Below are 23,196 nucleotides of genomic sequence, written 5' to 3'. Positions count from 1 at the left end.
AGGTAAAAATGGTGTTCATTTCCTCAAGAAGTAAACTGAAAAGTGTAACAGAGAATTATAAAAGGATTGGCCCCAGAATGAAATTCTGGTGAAAAAAAAATGCATTTTAAAAATACTGGAGGGAATTTTTTTGTCAAGAGTTCTACAGTCATCATGGGTTGTGTCAGGTTTAAAGTAGCAGGAGAAAAGGAAGGAGAAACACATCAGTTTCAGTGTTCTGGGTCTGTCATTATAATACAAAACACAACCACTCCAGTGGGAAACAACAGCACTACAAACTGAACAATAATGGGAAATCTATCAGATTATAATTTACAGTGTGAATGGATGGGAGGAAAGTCAACAGCTTTGCAATGACAGAAAAACCTGTCACTAAACATGTTATTTGCTAAGACTACTCCATGTTTAACCTCTGATCTGAAGGGCAATAAAATTTTGTGATCAAGCAGAGATAGAAATACCTATATTTTTAAAAAATAAAACAATTGGTTTCTGAATGCTTATTTGTAAATAGAATAACAAAGAATAACAAAAATTAATGAATACCTCATCAATACTTTTAAGGTTCTCTGTACTTTCTTTAACATCTTATTCACAAGAGTAGTGTTTATGTTCATTAAACCAGAAACTAGATTTTAATTCAGAAATAAGAAATATTTCATAGGACTTGATCAGAGATTTTCATAGCAAGTTATTTATACTGTGCTAGGTAAGAAAGGAAGCACCTCTCAGCAAGTTACCCAAGCATCAAGTCTACTGAAATTACTATCTTCTTTGTATTTAAAAAGACCATGGCTTCAGATAAACTTCAGATAAAACCTTAAAAGCTCAATGCAAGAAGGACATTTTATTGTTATTATTGACTGGCTGTAAACGAAATAACTCCAAGAAGTACAGAATATTTTTGCTGCCATTAATTTCATTCTTGGTCTACATTACTGCTTAAGCTAAAATATTAATTAATAATGTACATGACCATATTCTTGATTTTTCCTTTTTGTTATTTTCTTACTTGTTTTTATATGACAAATATTGTTGCTGCCCAGGACAGGATTCTAGCATAACATAGATGCTACTTCAAAGAAGACACCTTATATATATTTTGATGCATCAGATGAAGCAAACATTAAGCATACAGAATTCTAGTAACTGTAAGTCAGGGAAGAGACAACTGTACCATGGATATCAATCTTAAAAGCTGCACTTTTATTTTACTAAATTATCTATGTTAAAAACAAATCTGTGCCTGGTGTGGAATTTCACTGCATCAAGTGTTACAATATTTTTGTTTTTATTACAAGCAGGAGCATGAATGTAGAACAAGTGTTAAGAAACATGACAATAAATTAGAATATAATTTACAAAAGCAAAAATAATAATAATAAAGTAACAGTGTACCACATTAATACTGAGTATAAAATAATAAGCAACTAATCACAATAATACAAAGGTAATTTCAGTCTGTATTATTAAGGATATCTATGTGACATTCACTCCTTTATAAAGTTCCTAACGAAATGGACTATTTTGGATGTATACACCTTGAAGGATTAATCTTAGATTTTTATTTGTTTTGATCTTTATCAGCTGATAGTATTGCTCAGTGGAAGTACTGGCACCAGGTTTCTGCATCTTGTATTGTACTACTTGATTCTAGGTCAGTCATATTTATAGCCTGCACAAAGACTCCTTTTGTCACTATTTAGAATATAGCACTATTTAGCTTAGATTATATAGATGGCTACAGTGTAGCAGCAGCAATGAACTGTGCTGTTGAAACCAATCATTTTTATTTGACTTAGGTTTCGTATTTCAGTCTTAGTCTGTAGTGTTGCTTACTTTGTAAATCCATGTACATTCTGTGTTTTGTTCCCTTTAACAATACAATTCAACATTGCTCCAGGCAGTTCTTTAAATTCCAACCTCAGTGCTGTTATATTGCAGAGTAAACATCAGAATCCCCGGTGTTCTAGCACCAGTAAGAGAGCAAAATGTGTCTTTGGAAACATTCCTTACAATTTTCATGTCCTAAGTGAGGTAAAAAAAAAAAAAAAAAAAAAAAAAAAGTTTCTTTTCAATACAGAGAAAACCCTTTTCTCAATAGCTGAAATGACACATTAGCTGATAAACAAAATCATGCCCTGGAGAAAACAGGACCTTGATACAAAAAGGCCTCTAACTTAGGGAATGTTGTAACCACCCCTCACCCTTTCATCATACTTCTGATCTAACCAGGGCATGTTAGCACCAAGGTGTTCTATCAAAAGGATATAGGAAGTCAATTCACTTAACAGACAAGGACTACATACTGCCCTTAATCTCTACGTGCAACTCCCAAAAATTGGGATGTTTTTGATCTACTGGTGTCAGTTTTAACAGGAGTTGTTTACATGGTGATGAGAGCAACAGATAACAAGCATATGTGAATACATGCAAGCCAAGTGAAAATTAATTCCACTGGTCACAAGCGTACAGAAGTGGAAATACTGGCAAGAGGTAGCAGATGACAGGAATTTGATGGTTGTGAGTACAGACATGGGGCTACAAAACCCCTTGACAGATTGTCTATATCTTGGGGGGATTTCATAGTATGAGTCCTCTTAACAGTATCTATTGTTCCATGTTAATTCACATTAGTAAGCAGTGTGCAACATATTTGGTTTATTATTGGTAGAATACATTGGTACACTTCAATCTCCTATTTCGAAATTTTTTTTCACTGAAAAGATCACCCTTTTTAAAAAAGTGCTATTTGAGTCAGAATTTGTAAGACATTATTGTTTACATAATTTTAACTGCTTTACAACAAAGGAGTCATAGTTGGACACAAAATCACATTCATGAAGTACCTGTTGCAAAAAGAAAATGTTCAAGTACAATATATTATTATAAAGAAATACCTACTTTCTTCATCTCCTTGTTGAGTCTGTTACTGAAAAGTGAAAGGGAAGAGGAGCATGACAATTATCTTTTTAATGTTATATTCCTGATTGTGACTTGCCTAAGAAGGTAAACTTCACTTTTAAAAATGCAAAGTATTTGGTGGATATTAAAAATAGGGTAATATGAGTAAGTGGAGCATTGCAGAGAATAGTTAAGGCATCTGGCTTCTAATTTAGAGGTATGACTTTGATCCAGTCTCCGCTGAAAACATCCCCTTGGCTTAAATATGGTCCAGCTTTACATAGGTACCTGGCCATTTAGGTGAAAGGGACCAGAATTCACTACAGCCACCCCTTTTCCAGTGTGCCTTACTCCTGACAGCCCAACTAGCCTCTTGGCTCAAGCACACTTTTGACTTCTCGTTTGAACAGAATCTAGATACCTCCATGAGTCATGTTCTTTGGTTGCAATCTTTGCCACTCAGATGCAGTCTCCTGAACAGAACATTCACATATTCCTTCTCATAAACAATACCTTTGCTATGGTATCAAAGGAGGGAACATCTGGAATCCATTTTAACTTTCAGCTTTGCAAAGGATTGTTGCTATTACACAGTGGGCTTATCTTTTGCATTCAAATTCCTCAGTTTTGGAGAACCAAAGCTAACACGTAAACCAGATCTAGAAGCCCACGGAATTGTTTCTTCTTTGTGGCTGGTATTGTAAACAAAAGTGAGCTAAAGTCAAAGTGTAAGTCCTAAAAAACTTTTATGGTAGTAGTGAAGGAACTGGCAATCCAGTCTTCACCACTGCTGGAGTCTGCCTCCCCCATGACACTGAAATATGTTCCTTTCAGTGGAAATCTCTCACTTGTACAATGGTAAGATGGCTATAAACCTGCAATGAAGATTTCATTTTGTTTCATAGCACACTTGTATTTCATGCACCACTGCAATAACTGTTGCACCTCTTAAAACTAAGTCCCTCGTGGTTTTTCTATTTAGTATAGCTTTATATATGGCTCACAGCAGTGTTCAGGAAATATGGATTACTCCAAAGGGAAATAGGTGGAATGAAGGAAAAATACTTCTTTTTCTAAAAAATTTCTGCTCCTTAAATAACATTTCCAAGCTCATTTTATAATTTAAATTGTGGTGCTGTGTCAAGAGATAAAATAGTTAAGATTTTTAAGCTACTACTTAATGTTTTTATTTTGATTCTTCTTTACTTCCATAGTAGATCAACTCATAAGAACTACATTTTAAACAGTTTTAAATAGAAATGGATTCAGTGTCATTGCTAAGTCCATAATAAAAGTTATTTTAATGGTCCAAGGATGTAAACAGACTATTTGATTTAGTCAAAAGAACACAAATGTTCCACAGTAAGCTATTCTATATGTGTTGTGTGAATCATTCAAATTTGGGATCCCCTCATACTGTGTCCAGCACTTTGGATTAATAAATCCCACTTCACAGAAGTTAAAATAATATTGAAATCCTGTCAGCTGGGGCTGACCAGTGGTTATGTTTTCCACAGGGTAATGCATTTGCAAGGACGTCAATCTCATTCCGCTGTGTGGCTCTCTTCGATGGACACTCTTCCACAATGATCATAACAAGGCACATTCTTCTGCTTCCTGTGGGTCAGTGTCCTTGGCAGGTCTTGCAGCACATCTGTCTGAAGTATGCTCGACTGCAGAACTTGAACTTCAGCACCAGTGGGCAATATGCCACTTTGTTCACATCTTTGCACTCTAATAATTAAGAATATTAAAGAGAAAAAAAAAAACCAGAACTATAAATTGAGGTACAAAGAAAATTTTATGTTTAACATGCTTCTCTATCCATCTATCTTGTTTCTTTGCAACTACTTCTTCTAGTACAGTCTAGTCCATGAAATACTGCAAATTTAAAAAGCCATAAAAATGTTTGCAGGGCTTTCAGACATTTAGAAGTGTGCAGTCTTTGCCTTGGAAGAATTATCGCTTATTGGAATAAGGGATCACTTTACACAGTTAAAAAATGTGAGGATTTTTTTTTATTTTTACATTATTTTAAACCTCCTTCTCAGGAGTTATTTCACTCATCCATGAGAGGTTATCATTATCATGATTCACACTATTTGATACCAAGCCTATGCATTTATAAGAATCCTTAAAAGAGAATGAGCATTGCAGCTAACAGGGATGGAGAAAATTACACAAGTGTTATGAACAGGGTGAGTTCAGTGACCAAACTGAATGGCAGATTATACTTCAGGCCTGGTTCCACACGCCCACAATTTATTTTATGCTAGAAGAGAAGCCATTTTTATGCCTGTAATAGACATAAAAGCTTTTTTTTTCTAAATTTTGTTTTCCCTATATGCTGGGATTACTGCCTCAGCTGCCCTGTTGTGCTGGTAGGTAGCTTTTCCTAATGGAAGAGAGAACACAGCTCAACTCCATGCAGAAATGTTTTGATCTTCTGCATCCCACACAGGTTGCATATAAAGTGATATTGTGGGTGCATTACAGGTGCTGGAATATGCTGTAGTTCTCCTCTGGCTCATTATGTGCACTTGTAGAAAGAAAGTGGGAATGGGGAATGGGATAGTCTGGTCCCTGCTCAGTTCTTATCCTGAGAAAGAGCTACATCTGAGAACTCAGTGATAAACTCAGGCTCTGCAGCTCGTCAGTCTCCACACAATCTCCTAGGACATTACTCTTGCTCTGGGACAGGGTGTTACAGAGAGTGGATTAGCACTTGCAAGAATACTGTAGTAGCAAATTGAATACAGATGAGAATTTTTAGTGTTTGGACCTAGGAAAGCATTAATGAGGCTGAACTTACAAGTCTGTACTGACCACTATTTCTGATAATGCTAATATGCATGACTTTAGCTAAGTGAGGAGCAGTTAGGAAATTATTCAAACTTTAATTTAATTAACACAGAATTGCACTTTCATTGCAATTCTTTCACTCCACCTACATGTTTTATATACTGCTTTTCTAATTTTTTAATTCTTAATGGAAAGATAATTGAGTGACAGGAGAAAAGACATTGTGGGTAACTGGTTGACACAGATACATTTCTCTACTGGCAACCACACATGGTCACTATATTTGACTGACTTTCAAAAACTCTTTGCAAAAGAGGTCAAGTCTTTTCCAGAAATATTTCAGGTCCTTATGTTTGTGAAGACTGGGAATATAGGAGAGACAGATGGTGAATTATAAATGAAGTGGAAAAAAAAAAGTTCACTTGATCTAACAAGACATAAAAAGTTCACTCAGTCCCAAAAATAACCCTCAAACACACCGTGTTTAGTTAAACATAAGTAAAGCCACTAACTGCATTTTTGCTAAAAGTAGGATTTCGAATGATCCCTTTTCATGTTTAAGTTATTCTTTCTCTTGAGTAAAACTGGACCCTGTTCAGCTGATGCCATTTGGACAGCAATGAGACTCTATTCTGGAAGTTCCCCACAACCTCTGTTTTAAAATTCAGTTTTGAAATAGATATGGTGGCTGATGAAGTAGCCTATTCTTTACAAGATTGTGGTTGAATTGAGAAATTTTAGCAGAGTTCCTTTTGTTTCTAGTAACAAGTTAATAAGTTTAGTAAGCTACATTTATAAACTTTGCATTGCTGAACTTTGTGGCTAGATCAGGAGATATTAACTATCATTTTACATTTTAAAAAATCAAAAATTATCACTGTGCCTCCAGCTAAAGCAATTGCTAAGATGTATCTTATATAAAAGACAAGAAAAACTGAAATGATATAAAAATAGACAAAACAGTTTTTCAGGTAAAATTTTAGATGGGCTTTAGCACTCTAGACTCAACATACCTATATACGTTTAAGAGAATAGAGTAATTCTGAATATATTTCAAGTGGTGTGGTAGATGATACCTGTAGTTCACTTCCAGCAGAAAATGCAACATTACTCTCATCAGTGACAGCCCATCAAAACCACATCTACAATATTCTAAATCACCAATGAAAAGTCTGAAAACCCCAGAGCTAAAGCATGCAAAATATGACAAGATTCAATGTCCCTTTCTTTTTAGTATTTTGGTATCCCAAAAAATTTGACTCTTGTTTAATGCAAATTATACTTTCCCAAAGAAAAATTTTCCAAGCTTTATCAATATGATCATTATACTGCAGAGTGGCTCAACCTTCCTCATAGTCCTGTATGATTTTATCTTTGGGTAGCAAAATTAAATTGCTAATAAATTGCTGAACAGCCCCATAGTCTGCGAGCACAGGTGTTCAGCAAGCAAAGGGAATCAGGTTTGCTGGGATTTGAAACAGGAAGAGAGCTGCCCCAGATAATCTAACCAGTGCAAAACAGTGTGCTGCTGCTGAAGCTGCTTTTGCCCCTCAATGGAACCCAAAGCACGGGGCAGTGCTACTAGTGGCATATAGACAAAGTCCCTATGTGTGGGCAGGTACGCTCTGCTACACACTCCCAGTGGACAAACCTCCCTGGGACCCCTGACTCCTTCCTTGAAACCCAAATACTGATAGTCAGATCACATCCCACTGTACCTGCAGAGTAACAGAAGCAAGCACAGAAGCACACCATGCCCCACTCACTAATACATTCATGACAATACCAGAGCTCCAAAATTTCTCCCAGAAAATATTATTTCTCCCATAAAATATTATTTCTCAAAAAATAGTTGTGCTCTTTAAAATTCGTTAGCTCTTGAAATCTTTCCATCATCTCTAGGATGGTGAAAAAGATAAGCTCTTCTGTTTAAAGGCTGACACTTCACTAAACAAAGAGATGTCAGCTCCTCTTGTGTTTAAGAGGACTTTTTTAAAGCAGAAAAGGTGTTAAACGTGCACATCATTCTGGAAATGCTGTTTGTGCTTCTTGTGTTCACTATTAAAGAGTAGTTGTAAAAAATTATAAATTAGAATACACATGTATGTACAAGTATTGAAAAAAGTACCTTGAAGACAGAACTTTTGTCTAATTTTGGGAGAGGGCAACCTTAGTCTTTCACAGATTGCAGTAAAATTCTACTGAAAGGATATAAGCATTTTAAACTGTTAAATGAATTTTGAGATAAATACCTCCAGTGTGTACCTCCAGTGTGGCACATAAACAAAAATGGGACACTAAGAGGCAATGTGTTGGAAACTATATCCTTCAGAAGATACTGTGATACATATATATACTATACATATATATATATACATACACATATATACTCTTTTTCCCTTTGATTCTTCCTAGCTGTGCTAATGAGCCTGGATGGCTGTCAGTAAGGAGCTGGCTTGCACCTGGCTCTCTCAGAGTGCAGGCCAAAGAACTGACAACCATCTGGAATACAGTAGAAGTGTTTTCCAACATTTTCTATTTGTGGATCCCAAAAATTCTCCAGTGAAGTTGTAGGTCCCTAAAATCACAATTACCAACAGACTCACTGTACATAGCTAGCCTGCACAGCTCTACTACAGAGAAGTTCAGGCCACCCAGTGTACAGAGATCACACAGAGAAAACCCTAGATTGCATTCTTCTATAAGAGATTAGCATATTTTCTGGTAATACTGGAGAATTACCAGGGTAATTACTGTAAATAACAATATGACCTTGTCATCTGGAAATTAAGAGGAGACTAGGACTGAATCATGTCCACTTATAATTAATTTGTTAGCTTCCTTACTTTGGACTGAAGTTAACATCTGTGTTTGGAAATAAAATATCACATAGTGTATGAGATTTAAAAGACAGATTGATAATTATCACTTAAAAGATTTCTTGAGAGCACTAAATAGAAATAATGCAAATTAAAATAACCAAGAAGAAAAATTTTGGTATGAAGATCTTTTCAAATAACAACATTAGATGGTAAGACTCTACTTAAAATTAAAACTTCACTAAAAAAGTGCTCATACATTGAACTGTCAGTTTTAGTATGCTCCAACTTCATCACAGACGTCTCTGTCTGCGAGACATTTATAACAATTTTGAATCTATGGCATTGATAGACAGGGTAGGCATTGAGTGACCACCAAATCTGGGTAGACAGCAGGACAAGCCTGCCTTTAAAAAAATTTCAATCAGAGCATTTGTTCCACATAAATAGGACATTAAACTCCAATGTAGTAGGAGATTCTGTGTAAAAAAATACTCAATTATATACTGCACAGAGATTATGTATGTTAAAAGTAGCAGTGCTAGCAATATTGCAGTCAAGTACTCAAAATTTAGGGAATATAAAAATTTAGGGAATAAGTGTTTTAGAAGGACTGCTGTTGCTGTGTAATCTCTTTATAGTTTGGACAACTTTCTATTCCTTTTCCCCTTCCACACAAAATGCAACTTATAAGCAACTATTCTAAATTTTATAATCAATGAGAAAACTTATTTTGTCCTGCCTAACATTCCAAGTTTACTTTGAAGTCAGCATTTCCTAAGAGTTTGGCCTATACCATTTACAAGTTCAGATCCAATGTATTTAATAAATGTGAATACATTTATTTGCACAATATTATCTCATATATTCTCTACCAAAAAACATGTTACAATAAAGTTCGTTAATTATTAATTTTGACTGTATAATGCAAAAAGTACTATAATTATTTTGAACAGGCATTATAAATACAAAAAAATTACAAGTTAGTTAGAAGAAACTTAAAGGATGTCAAAGTGCAGAGAACAGACTTGATCTTACAAGAACCATGTAGCATGAAATCTATGGTCCCAGTCTTCCAATGAACATGGAATTTACCATTTTTTGCCCCTATGTTGTTGTGTTTAACACTGATTAGGCAGGTAGAATGAAATGGATGAAAAGTGTATCATGCTCCCCTGCTACTATAAACATTTCCATTGAACCAATAAACAGATTAGAAAATCAGTGACAAACAATAGTATTTTGTCCATTGCTTAGGCTATATATTTTTAAGGGTATTTTTTAAACAATGTGTATTTAGATTTCCATTGACTTTACCATACAGTTACAATAACTAATCAGAAAATAATTTTTAAAAAAGTCATTCACAGCCTGAGAGATGATGTCATATAGATTTTCACCAATGCAGTAATGCTGACTACGTCACTTCACTCTTTCCAGAATAAATTAAGATGGCCTACTTACCCTCTGTGTTGGAAATGGGAGTACTGTCACATTTACTTTCACACTGCTGCATTGATGGAGGTCTGAGAGTTTCTGGACACTCACTGGATGCTTGTCCAGTATATGAGAGACACTGTACTGTTCTCATCTGTTGCCCAAGACCACACTGTGCAGAACACTAAAGAAGAAGAAAAAAATTTAAAACCCTGCATACAATTTTTAAATATAAAATAAAGCAACAGGAAGCAATCAGAAACACTTCACATCCACAAGTTTTAAAGACAGGCATCTGAAGAGGTTTGATTAATAGAGAAAAGAATTATCATAAAATATTCCAGAATTTTTTACAGCACATGTGAGTACTTGTCCTGAAAAGAAAAGAAAATGCAATGCAATATTGACTCCCTGAACAGTTCAGATTTGAGATATAGAATATAATTTACTCTATTTCATATATCATACTGACACTTTAGAATAAAGAAAATGAAAGAGAAAAAGAATCCAAATCTGCTACAGGACTATTTTTAAGGGAAAAGTAAACATCTTTTAGAGACATAGACTTTGCTATTTCAAAATATTTTCAATTTATGTAACTAAATAATTACAATTTAGTACAATATTAGTTAAATATAAAAGTGGATCTGAAGAACCACAGTTTTAAAAAGCCAACTAGACTGTAGTATCACAAATAATTTTCCCCTGGTTAATTAAGCTAAAATGTTTCATTTTTATTAGAGGAAAATGGATCAGCAAAAAGAAAATTAGTTCTTTATTTAATGTTCTAAAAGCAGGCCATTGATCACTAATGAGATGCAAAACTATAAAGAAAGAAAGAAACGCAGTTAATCACATTTTGAAGCATTTCATAATGGCTGCATTATTCAGCTTGTCCTGGAGTAATTTAGCTTCCTGTCTGGTAACTCAATGTATCTTATGTACAAAATTAGCTTGATCTCAAAGTGTGTTGCTGTCAGACAGAGATATATATATAGCTACATTTATGCACACACAAAAAGAGGGAAAATCTTTTTGTTTCCCTCAGCCATAGGAACTACCTCCAATATATCTCCAGGGATGCTTTAGTTCCAAAATGTGCTAATGTGAGAGACTAACAGCAATAAAGACTTGCATATTTAAAACTCACCTGTCCCCAGTCTCCAGCAACCCAGCGAGGAGGAGGACATCGGCCTAAACTACAGCGGATGCGCACTGGCGGCTTGCTTTCGTCTTGGCATTGCGCAGCTGGAAAGGTTTTTAAAAGATCACTGCTTTTGCACAGAACAATTCTGTGCTTGAATCCTGGGCCACACTTTGGCGTGCACTGAAAAAAAAAAAAATTCATGTAAATAAATAATTAAAATCTCAGTAATACACCAATAAAACTCTCAGAAATGCTATTTGTAAAACAGAACAATATATTTATGAACTTAAAATTCAACTATAATCACAACACAGTACTAGTAATTTTAAAATCTTTAGAAACAAACAAGCTGACTGAAGATTGGCTCATTATGTACAAGCTTACCTAAGTTTTAGATTTTCTTTGCTATTTATATTTAGACTGCAATGTTAGCATTTATGTCAGGTTTAAGAAAAACACTGCTGCGAAGTAGAAAGATCTGCCACGTGCAACACTATTATGAAACAAATTTGAGTGTATTAATAATTAAAATTAAGACTGTTCTTAATGCCACCTTAGTACGGTCTTTATCCATTTCACTTTACCTACAGACAATGAACACATTTTTCCTCAATAGACAAAAGAAAATATAAATGAGGTACTTGACTTCATAAAGACCACATGAATTCAGATATATCAAAATATGGTACCCTCTCTGACAGTGCATGCTTTCCTCTCCTTTCCTATTCAAACTTTATTTCTCACTTCACAGTTTTCCCTCCTTTTATCACTTTTATGCTATTCTGCAGCTCGCAGACAATAAAACAGCAACTTGAAAAGAAGCAGAGCTGATGACCACCATTTCCCTCATAGTGCCTCTCTCCTTCCCTTTTGCTACTGACCATGTCACACCCAGTAGCCCAGCTGCAGAATGAGGAAGAGACAATATTGCGGTGCATGTGTATTTTATTTGATCCAGTTTATTGTTATAATGGTTTGTTCCTATGTACCACTATGTTTTCCCCAGTTGGTTTGTCCCCAAGTTGTATCCACACATGAAACTACCTTGTTTGGCATTCCCTGCCCCTTGTCCATCATTTTAACCCCATCCCTTGTTCCAGTCCTTTCCTTGTCCATCATTATAACCCCACCTCTTTTTCCAGCACCTTCCTTGTCAGTCTTACCCTGGGCCAATCCCTAGTTGTTCCACCCCTTTGGAAATCCCCTATTACTCGATGTCCCATTGGTCCATGTGACCCTTTCTCCTCCCCCTGCTCCCCTCATTGTTTGTAACCCTGTAGGACCCTGCCCTCCACTCCTCCCCTAAGGATCCCTCTTTGGTCAATTGTTTGTACCCACCCCCTGATCTGCCCCCGTATTTAATCCTAAACACAGTAGTGTTTGGGGTTCTCTGTGTCTGTGAGCCCATCAATTGTAATAAACTGTTTGGAACCTCAGATGCAGAGAGCCTCCCTTGCTTCTTTTACCAAACCCTAGACATGGTCCACACTGAAGAGCTGCTAGCTCCAGAGGTTCTGCCTTCAGGAAATCTTATGCTAGGGCAGTTCCCCACACTTGGCATGGCGCTGGTGTGCCTCTGAAGAGTTAGCCTGGGCTCCCATGGATTATGTCAAGATAAGTGCTAATGAAATTAAAACTCAATTCCTTTTTAATTTAAGATATTGTAAACACCGTTTTAGAATTCTCTATTGGCGTGCTAACTTTTATGTCATAAGCATATCTGCAACATTTGGATCAGAATCAGTTCCTGACAACACAGGCTAACAGATGGAGATTACATGCAGATTATGCTAGCCTGTTCAAGACTGGAACTTCATTTAATGTGTAGAGACAAAACTTTATTTGGAAAACAACATTATGTAGAACTGGAGCAATATTCAAGAGGTCACATACCAAAGAACTTTCCACACATCCAAAACTGCTCACTGTATCACTGGGAGGGAAAACCCCACCACTATGATTATTTAAAAAAACAAACAAACAAACAAACAAAAAACCAAAAAAACCCTCACAAACAACAACAACAAAAAAAAACTCTGGAGTAAAAAACTTAATTGTTTCATGCTAATTTTGGAGCATCTCTTGAGTAATTTATAGAAATTTTAAAATAGTTCCAAAGTATTGTGTGAAGATATATCTTCTGAATATGTAAAACTTTATATCCTTATCTACATACATGTGAGAACAAGAAGAAAATCTTCAGAGGGAGGTACCTAAGCTAGGCTATATGGAATGAACAGGATTATTCCAAGTAGGATCTGAAACTGGACTGCAAAATACGTCTCTTGCATCTTGATTTTATAATCCAGAATGTAAAATGGATATATAATCACTTTCCTTAAAATACAGTCTTTTATTTCCTACCCTAGTCAAGCCCTTTCTACCAAGGTATAGTTTCTTCTACAAAAGTTCAGGGTTCAGAATTTTGAAAGAGAATAAACAGTTTCAAATGTTCTTATACTGAAGGGACTTCAACACCAAAGCTTGTGCACACTGCCGACTAGAAAACTAGATGAAGGAGGGAAGTAAGAGAAGATCTCTGGTAGAACTACACAATTAAAACTAATGATAAATAGAGATCAAAGCCTAATGAGAATTAATATGTGAGGTCTTCAATGTCATGATCATGACTGATCAGTTGGGGCCCAAATTCCAAGTAGTGTTATGAGTACTTTTTCCCACAGGTATTTCATGCAAAACATATGACTTTTTAAGTAGGAAGTAGAACTGTGTGCCCCTTCCCAGCTGAGTGTCTAGAAATCACATCAGTCTGTCAAAACAAGCATAAAAGTGATAATTTTGAAAGGAGTTTGTCAAAAGGCAAAACTTGATGTGGTTTCATAACCTTTAGAGTATGTTAGCAAACAAGCGGAACTCTGAGGCCAAGCTTCAAGTTTGGGAGCATCTTCCTTCTAGTACTGCTTGAAGACACAATCTTTAATCCATGTGTAAGATGCCATCTGAGAAAGACCTTCTTCCAGCTACCAGTACCAGAAAAAAACAATATTCCTATACTCTCTTTTATGGAGTTACAGCAAAAGTTCTGCTAAGATGGACTACACTAAATCCTGGAAATGGAAGTGAAATAAGGAAGTAGGTTGTCTGCAGTAATACCAAATCACTAAAAATAAAAAACATGACTAAAATTTAACAAAAAGTTTGTACATTTTTAAAGAAAATGAAAACAAATATCCAGATCAACCAAATAAGGAAAAATTATCTTCCATTACTACATGCTTCTAGAATTTCAGACTCTCTCTCTGGAAGTCATGAGCAAAATTGTATCTGCCTGTCTGATAAGGCTCTTCTCAAGTAATCCTTAAAACATTTTTTATAGTTGTCCTGAAAAATATAAAAGGGGGAAATTTAGACTGGGTAGATTAATTCTGTCAAAGCTCAACTATAGCAAAGGGTGAAAAACCTTATAGCATTACCTAAGAATGACTACATTCCAATGGGAAAGACATCCTCAGCTTTCCTTTCAGTTTGATAAAACCATGTTTAGATTCTCCTAGGGATTTTATCTAACAAGTATGTTAACAAAATGTTTTTGTTTCTCTGACCAAAAAAATACATAATTCCTCAATAACAATGACTGAAAATTTCAAAATTGTGTAATTATATTGATTGTCAACAAGTGCATAAACAGATAAAACAATTCTATAATTGTTTTAGGTGTATTATGCATTGTTGTAAGTATGAAAAGAAAACTTGCAGTCCAGAAAAAATTAGCAAGGTTTGCCATTGGTTTCAATGGGAGGAGTACTCAACTCTTCATTTTTTAAGTTCACTCTTGTTTTTCTTCTCATGCTTCTGTCAGAAATTCATATAAACACACATATAAAAATGTTTACATTTTAGTACCACAGGGATTTCTATGTATTATGTATCAAAAAAAAAAAAAAAAGAAGCAATTTTTATCATTATATTAAGAAGGTATCATCAGTCAAGACTGTCTGCCAAGCTACACAAATAAAATATATACCAGAAAGAAGCCCGGCACTTTTCCACAGTCCTGATTAATTATTACAACCAGAAGTTTAGTGGAGTTTGAATCTTTATATTAGAATGTCTTTGTTCAAAATCATTACATGGTCTTGCTGCATAAAAGCCTGGATATGCTAACAGGGCATAAAATTACTTTAGGTAACCAGAATGTGATATCTGTGGGACAGAAGGAGCTAATTTAGGGCATAGCAACATATTGCAGATTATGGGCATTTTCATAAGAGGCAGGCAACAAAACAACTAGGCACAGGTGAAACCTCTGTAAAATTTTCTTACTAGTCCTTTACTTTGCAAGCCCTGACAGAAAATGTACTAATATTTAATGGTCAGAGGTCCTGCCTCTGCTATTACCAGTGACCTAACACAGCAAAATTTCCTTACCTCTGACCAGTCCAGAGCAACCCACTGTGGGGGGCAGGACTGATTGTTGCAGGGCTCTTTTTCAATAGGCCGGTGTGTTAAACAGTTGGCAGCATCCAGTGTCTCCTCCTCGGAGGGTCCAATCTTCCTGATGCAGAGAACTGTCCGCGAACGCATTCCTCCATCACAGGTCTTACTGCACTCCGACCAATCCCCTATAAACCACCTGGGTGGAAAGCCCAGTTAATACATTTTACTAACAGAGTTGATAATTGCACAAACTAAGAGTACAAATAGTTTAAATCACCGAACTGAAGTAATTTTTAGAAATACACACATTCATGGTGGAATAAAGTAGAAATTTTTGGGTCTTCTTACTAAATAATTTTAATTAATGCCTCACTGCAATCAGATCTTCCAATAAAAACACTACTTTGCATTTTTTTTTTAGAGCAGCAATGTGCATCGTAGCCTATAGAAGTTAGAAAAGAGTTTTTGAGCCTGACAAACTGAAGCTATTCATGTAGGTTTGTACTGGACTTACTTGAAGTTATTTCTGTGAAAGTGGTTTGCAACTGGAAATGTTTGGGAATCATTGCTGAAGGTTACATCACAAGCTAAAAGCCAAGCCTCTTTAGTATCATCACAATAAAATAATTTGATCTCAAAAGTGGGCTTTTTGAGAGTTACTTTTCATCTGATAATGAGACATTTGTAAACTTTTTAATAAAAGGCTATACTGAAAAGTAAAATATTCTCATTTTTTAAACTGAAGCAAACACTAATAACACTCATAAAAACAATCAACTCAACAAACTCCTTTAAAATTTAAAGGATTGTACAGTAGGTGGTAGAGGGAACTTCTGAGTGATTCTGCATACATAGTAGAAACCAAGAATTGTAAATAATATTAGATTGCAGAGATTAAAGCAGCTATTAATCTGTAAAGTTATTTATTTCTACTTATGAGTGGTTAATGCAGCTCAATTAAATAGAAATATCTCTTTCTAGTGATGAGCACATTTGGTCTTCAGTATTTAATTTATTGATTAGATACTGGCCTGAGTCATCCCTGCAAAGGATGAAGTTGAACTCCAGTATACCATCACATGTTGCCAACATGCCAAAAATACCAGGCATGTCAGTCACTGTGGATGTTCCTGGCAGTATGCCTGGAGTAGCCTCATAAGATCTGCCATTTTCTCAAGCTGCTGTCAAATAAAAAGTGCTGCTATCCTCTTTAGTTGTTTTATGTGTAATATATCCTAACATGAAACTAGGTCAATGCAGAGATGGAAATAATTATGCCATATTCTGTTACTACTTTCCCAGCAAAAAGAAATTAATTGGTGATTCTTCATTAAAAAATCTTATTCTTTTACCACAATAGGGAGATTCTGAAGTTCTTGAGAGCTTTCAAGAGGCTGCAGTATTAACTTTTAATTGGTACTATGATTTGCTCCAGTGACTTTGCTCACAGGTACCATTATTATTTATACTGTATGACAAGACAGCACTAGTCATAATTCATAAAACTGTAAGAGAGTTTTCTTGAAATCTGAAATATAAGAGTTGCTTATTGCAATAACAAAGTATTGAAAACAAACACAGTTTTCTGCTCAAAAACATCAAATATAATGCAGCTGGCATTCAGTTATAAAGAGTATCATTTTCATTGCTTTCGGTATACACCATGAGAAGAGTAGAATTGTGCTAATTAAAAAGGGAAATATTTGGCCAGTCCCTGTAAACATTAAGTCTTACTGCATGATAAAACTGCCTGTCAAAACAGTCAAACTTCTTTGGATAACGATCTGTTATTTGAACAGCCTTCTACTTGACTACTTACAGAATCAGGAATTGAGAACCTTTCCTTAGTTTGGCACTTTGAATTCACTCTGTGGGGAACATCAGAATGGAGGCAAACATGGGTTGAACTGCTCTGACATGTTGAAGTAGATGCTAATTAATACACTTTATCCATTTTCTGAATATTGGTGTCCTAACTTTCAGCATGTTCATCAATGTCCCTGTTGTACTGGATGGAGAATCCAAAAGCTTTCCACTTTGTGGGCTGGAATTTTCTAGTTTGTGAGGGTCTTTTAAGTAGTGTAAATGAAAAAAAAAAACTAAAACAAAAAAATCAAAACATCAAAAAGACCCCAGAATTAAACTTTGTTAACATTACTTTTTTAAAATGCCAATTTGCTGAAAGCCAAGCCACACAAAGGAAGAGATTGGAATGTGTTTGGTAAAAAGGAACTGATCAAACGTGACCACTTTTCCAGTCATGCACTTAGTTGATGCATGTAGAGCCATGCCAATCAGTGTTATCCAAACAGAGGACAAAGGTACATCCTTCCAGGATAAACATATATTTACACATTGACTGTGGGTACAATGATTTCAGTCTAATTTAGACCTGTCTGTTGCACAGCTGGTTTACACTCAAATGTAACAGCAGTGCAATGACTTCACTTGGCTGAGTGTTACATGGTACAGCAGGATGAAGTATAAGAGACACTGCTCTGCCATCCTGCAACCAGGCACCACGCCAGGGAAGAAGCTAATACTCCAACTGAAGAGACTGACTTCATTGACCTGTTGAGATTTTAGTGCATAATAATCATATCTTATTCTTCATGCTACAATTTAGCAGTTTCTAAGAGGCATTTACAGGTAACCACAGTATTATGCAGTAACTGTTTTTAATCAGTTTTTAATGATTTTCATACCCAGTTGGAATACAGTTGGAGAGTATCATCAGAGTCTAACCCGAGCTTGGGAATCAACAAACTGTTGTATCTGTTCCACCTTTTCCACAATCTTTGTCTCAAAGCATAAGAAAAGCTGTTGCTCACATACTGATGTTATTTGTTAGTACAAAATATCACAGCTATTTCTAATAAGCTATGCTATATGTTCTTGCCAAACACCATTTTTGATCAAATGAGCTGCTGGTATTTAATTATCAATACATAGCATATAGCTATCTTAAAAAGATAAAAAGATTCTAAGTACCTAATCCTAAAGGCACACGGCATTACTGTACAATGCTGAACATGCTGGAGAAAAGTTTAACAGGCAATGGTTTGGTCTGCTTGGAAGTTTCTATATTTGTCACTTCTCATGTGAGCACTTCAATGCAAATGTTAATATACCATGCTTTAAATTACAGCAAACATTTCAGATGCAACATTAATAACTAGGGTAAAGTTAAGTCTCACCCCAGCATCCTTTTATCATTGTTGCCTTAAGAATGGTCCCCAGTTCCACTCTGTGCACAACTCACTGCATATGACACTCAGATCCTAAGAAGCTGTTTTGCTAGTGTCCTTTTACTGTCAGTGTTTGGTGTAGTTCAAACACCACTATTGTTCTTCAGTCAAATTAGAGCTCCTCAATGCATTTTTCAGAGCTGTTTTAGAGGAACAAGTAACTAAAAACCAAACCCAAATACCCTTTCTGTTAGACAGGACATGAATACTAGATGAGAATTTTATACACATTTGGTTAGCAGGATTTATTACAGATTATGAAGACTTTCCTTTCTATGTAAAACAGATGTCCATCTTAAGTGATTAATGACTTACTCAGGTGGGCAAGGCTCAGTGTTGCAGGCTCTTTGGTTTTCTGGAGGCTTACTGTCAGGATCACAGTAATTGTTTTGTACAATGGAGCTGTCATCCAGCCTTTTACACACCACCTCTTGTTTCTGGACACCTTAGGATGAAATGAAAGACCATTAATTAATCATTCTTGCTCTACTACTCTTTGAGTATAATTGTATTTCACCTATAGCTTATTAATTCTACCATTCCACTTTATTGGCTAAAGCCTACATCAGTGAGAATTTAAATTGCCTGACTGCCCCCAGGTCACAAATTTTTAAAATTTTCCTTCAATTTTAAGCTACTCCACTCAGAGTGGAATTTAAGATTTGTTTTCTAAAGCAAAGGGAATATATTTATAGATTTACTAGAAGTTTGGTTTTATTTATATATTGCACAAAATCTATTCTCTGTCTTCCATACTCTCCCAGTAAAGACATTAAAATTTCCAAAGAAAACATCACCAAATAGAATGTGGTCACACTTCAATGAAGAATTATTGTTTATGTGCTCTGGTTTAAAACAAACCAGCAATACTGGGAAACAGTGTTGCATTTTCATACATTATCCTACAATTTTTTTTCAATAAAATAATAGAACTATAATTAATTTTGAAAGAAGCAGTTTGTCTCTGTTAATACTCGTTTTGCCCAGCGCTTCTAGTCCTCTTTCATTGTTAACCATCAACAGGGTAATTTAGAATTGATCATTATTCAGAAAGCATGGTATATCACTGCCAATGCTTTTTTTAAAAAAACAGTAAAAAAACACTGATATGATGACAGTGTGTTGTTGCAAAGAGTAATACACACTGCCTTCCTCCTCTCTTAAAAACATGCCATAAGATGTTGGCTAGCATTAAAAAAACGGATATTTGCAATTCACATAGAGTTTTTATTGAACATGCATAGTTATAAAACTGAAATAATGGCATTATTTGTAATATAAAATCTTTAAAAAATCCTGTACCTTTCATCAAAAGAGGAGCAATAATTGAACTTACTCCAAAATGTGAAGTGCATACAATTAAATGAGGATTAAAACCTCCTGGCTTCAAATATCTGCCAACTTTACTTTACAGCTATCTGTTCATTTTAGACAAGCATGGAATCATGGATTTGGTTGGAAGGGACCTTAAAGATCATGAGAGTTTCAAAACCCTGGCTATTGGCAGGGACCCTTCTACTAGACCAGGTTGCCCAAAGACCCATCCAGCCTGGCCTTGAACACTGTCAGGACTGGGGAATCTGCAACTTCACTGGGCTACTTGTTCCTGTGCCTCACAGTAAATTCTTTCCTATTATCTAATCTAAATCTGCTTTCTTTCAGTTCGAAGCCATTCTCACTTGTCCTGTCACTACACACTCTTAAGTAGAGTTCCTTTCCATCTTTTTCATAGGATCCCTTTGGATACCAGATGCCTGCAGTTAGGTCACACCTAAGTCACTCTTTTGCAGGCTGTACAAATGAAATTCTCTCAGCCTTCCTATCCACCTTTGGCTCTTGAAAAATAAGTGAAAGATCTAAATACTTGAGAAGCTGTGACAAGATTTATTTTGAATTCTATAATCAATGCAAAAACCACAAACAGTGGACAGTCATTCCAATCAGACTCGGCAACCTAACTAGGAACATTCTTAGCAATTTTCTGCTCACTTTTCAACACAATAAGAAATAGTAATTTAACAGCTCTAGACAAACAGCAGTGCTATTAGCATGGTACTGCTAGCTGATATACAATTCATGTTCAGTTCTGACTAATCATTTATCCTTTCTATCCCGAACTGCCTTAATTCTCTTGGTTGAATAGGCTGAATGTGGCCTTTATAATGACATTTTTCCTCAAATAGATTTGGTCAAAAATAATTTAGACACACTTCAGAATTAAACATTCTAATAAAGAATGCCATTCTCACAAATGTACTTATCCAATAACATTGATATAAATTTTATATTTTTAATGAATTTCCTACTGGCATCAGACACATTTCCTTCTAGAATGTGGCAAAAAATTGGCACTTCTAACAAGTTATTTTTTGAGGAATTTTGTTATAAGAAAATATTCTTAAGTTCTACAATCACAAAGCATCAGTGTGTTCAGCTTTAAAAAAATTACAAGTGTGTTATTACTGAATGATGCTTAGGTAGCATATTACCTGTAAGACAGTATTCACCCTATTCACCTACAGTGAAGAATCTTTAATTGATGCCAAGAGATATATAAATCCATTTTTAAAAAGTTCTGCAGCGTCTTGTCACACAGTATATAAACTTTACATAATTGCTAATTATAATGTTGCTTATTAAAAATCTTGGAGGGAAAAAAAAAAGACAGATAAGACTTTTAAGACAGAAAAAAGAAGTGCTGTTTTAATCCAGACAATAACTACAACTTGCTTATGCCCTGTATTGAAAAATTTTTAAATTATTAATTCTTCTCCGAATATATGGTCTCTTTTAAAAGTAATCAAAAAAGCACAAATAAATGTTCATTTAAGATTTGGGGGGTATAATTACACAACGTTAAACACGCTGCTTTCAAATCTATAGATATTTAGATTTTAAATAAGACATAAAATGTTGTCATGACTGGTCAATGCAATCCTAATAGAAAACAAAAGTCCAGTGGTTTAGTAATCATAATCACCGGAGAATTGAAATACTTTGCAGATTTCAATTCACAAATAGTCTGCATGACTTTCAGCAGCCAGATTTTAAATTACAAGGAGCACATTTTATTCTTGAATTAAAATTGCAGGCATGTAAACGCTGTATCTATTTTTAAAAGCAATCCCAAAAATTGTGGCTTGTGATTGCAACAGTTAATTATAAAGATGCCAGTACCAATACATAGTAAATGTTGCATCACTAAAACTAGTGCATGCTGGTTAACCCAGACATATTTTCTGAGCTCACTCATCAGATCACAAGATGTTCATCTCAGAGCCAAACTTATATTTTCTCTGATGAGGAAAAGTATGTTTTATTTGTCTAGAGATAGTTTCATAATTCATCCGAGGACATGAAAGAAAAACATAGTAGGCATCACTCTAGGTGATTATGAGCAGCAAAGAAAGCCAAACAGCAATCAGTTTATCTATGACAGTAATAGTATACTGACTATATTTTATAAAAACACCAATGAATATCTAAGACATTTAATCGATCTAGAGGTGAATTCCATCTGAGTGGAATGAATTAAATCCTAACCAATTCTTAGGAATACTGGCAAATTCCAGATAATAAATGCTGTCATTTTTTGCCATAAACATGAAAGAAATTCAAAGCATGAAAGAAATTAAAATGGAGTAGGTAGTTGTTACTTTTAAATGTATAAATATATTTTTTTTAAAAAAAGAGGAATTATTTCTTTGCTTTGTTAGATTTTTTTTAAACAATACCACAAGAAGTTCACTGCCTTGCTCTTGGAAAGTTACAAGGCATCAGGAATGACATGGCCAAGAGTTAATAAACTATAGTTCTGTGATGTACAAGTGAATAACTGCCCTTCCACTTTCCAGAATTCATTGTATTGTTTCAGTTTCTATTTCTACATATCTTTCATTTTGTGTTTCTCATTAAATAATATTCAGGCCCTTAAAGAAAATTTTCTGTTGTAGACATTAACTTTTTTCTGATTTTCCTGTATTCTCTTCTTTCCCTCTTCTTCTCTCTGTAGATAACTTAGCACTGTACATTCCAGTATTCTCTGGCATTGCTTTCATATAATCTTGTCCAAGTTTGCCACTAGCTATAAAGACCTACGTATATGAGGCAATAACAAACTTCTATTCTGAAAACCCTTGCCTCAGAATACAAGAGTTATTAGTGCACTTTCAGGAAAAAAGGGAATTAATGTGAAGAATACATGTAGATCAGCTTTACATAATATTCCCAGAAAAAAAAAAAAAAAAAAACTAGTTCAGATATTATTGCATTGTAAAGGAAAATTTTTCAATACAGAATATATAGGTTCTAGTACACAAAAAAAAAAGAGCTGTAATTCTGGATCCTCAAGCCTAAAAAAAATACTGATATTTAAAATCAATGAAATTATATTCTCGTCCTACATATGAGCATAGGAATCTGTCTTAGATTGCAATACAGG

General features: G+C 35.0%; 1 protein-coding gene across 3 annotated transcripts in view; it reads right to left on the bottom strand.

The window, feature by feature from the left end:
• Positions 1 to 740: 740 nt before the first annotated feature.
• ADAMTS6 (ADAM metallopeptidase with thrombospondin type 1 motif 6) overlaps positions 741 to 23,196 on the bottom strand; it is a 140,937-nt gene continuing 118,481 nt past the window's right edge. For all 3 annotated transcript variants that reach the window (XM_079330496.1, XM_079330497.1, XM_079330498.1), the window contains 5 exons: positions 19,071 to 19,200; positions 15,499 to 15,703; positions 11,113 to 11,289; positions 9,990 to 10,146; positions 741 to 4,638 (listed from right to left, as the gene is read on the bottom strand). In XM_079330496.1, coding sequence (XP_079186622.1) covers positions 4,529 to 4,638; positions 9,990 to 10,146; positions 11,113 to 11,289; positions 15,499 to 15,703; positions 19,071 to 19,200 — 779 coding nt within the window. In that variant the 3' untranslated portion in view covers positions 741 to 4,528. The remainder of the gene's footprint in view (positions 4,639 to 9,989; positions 10,147 to 11,112; positions 11,290 to 15,498; positions 15,704 to 19,070; positions 19,201 to 23,196) is intronic.

This window comes from Erithacus rubecula (genome assembly GCF_903797595.1).
Source record: "Erithacus rubecula genome assembly, chromosome: Z".
Taxonomy (NCBI): Eukaryota; Metazoa; Chordata; class Aves; order Passeriformes; family Muscicapidae; genus Erithacus; species Erithacus rubecula.
This window is presented reverse-complemented; position numbering and strand designations above follow the sequence as displayed.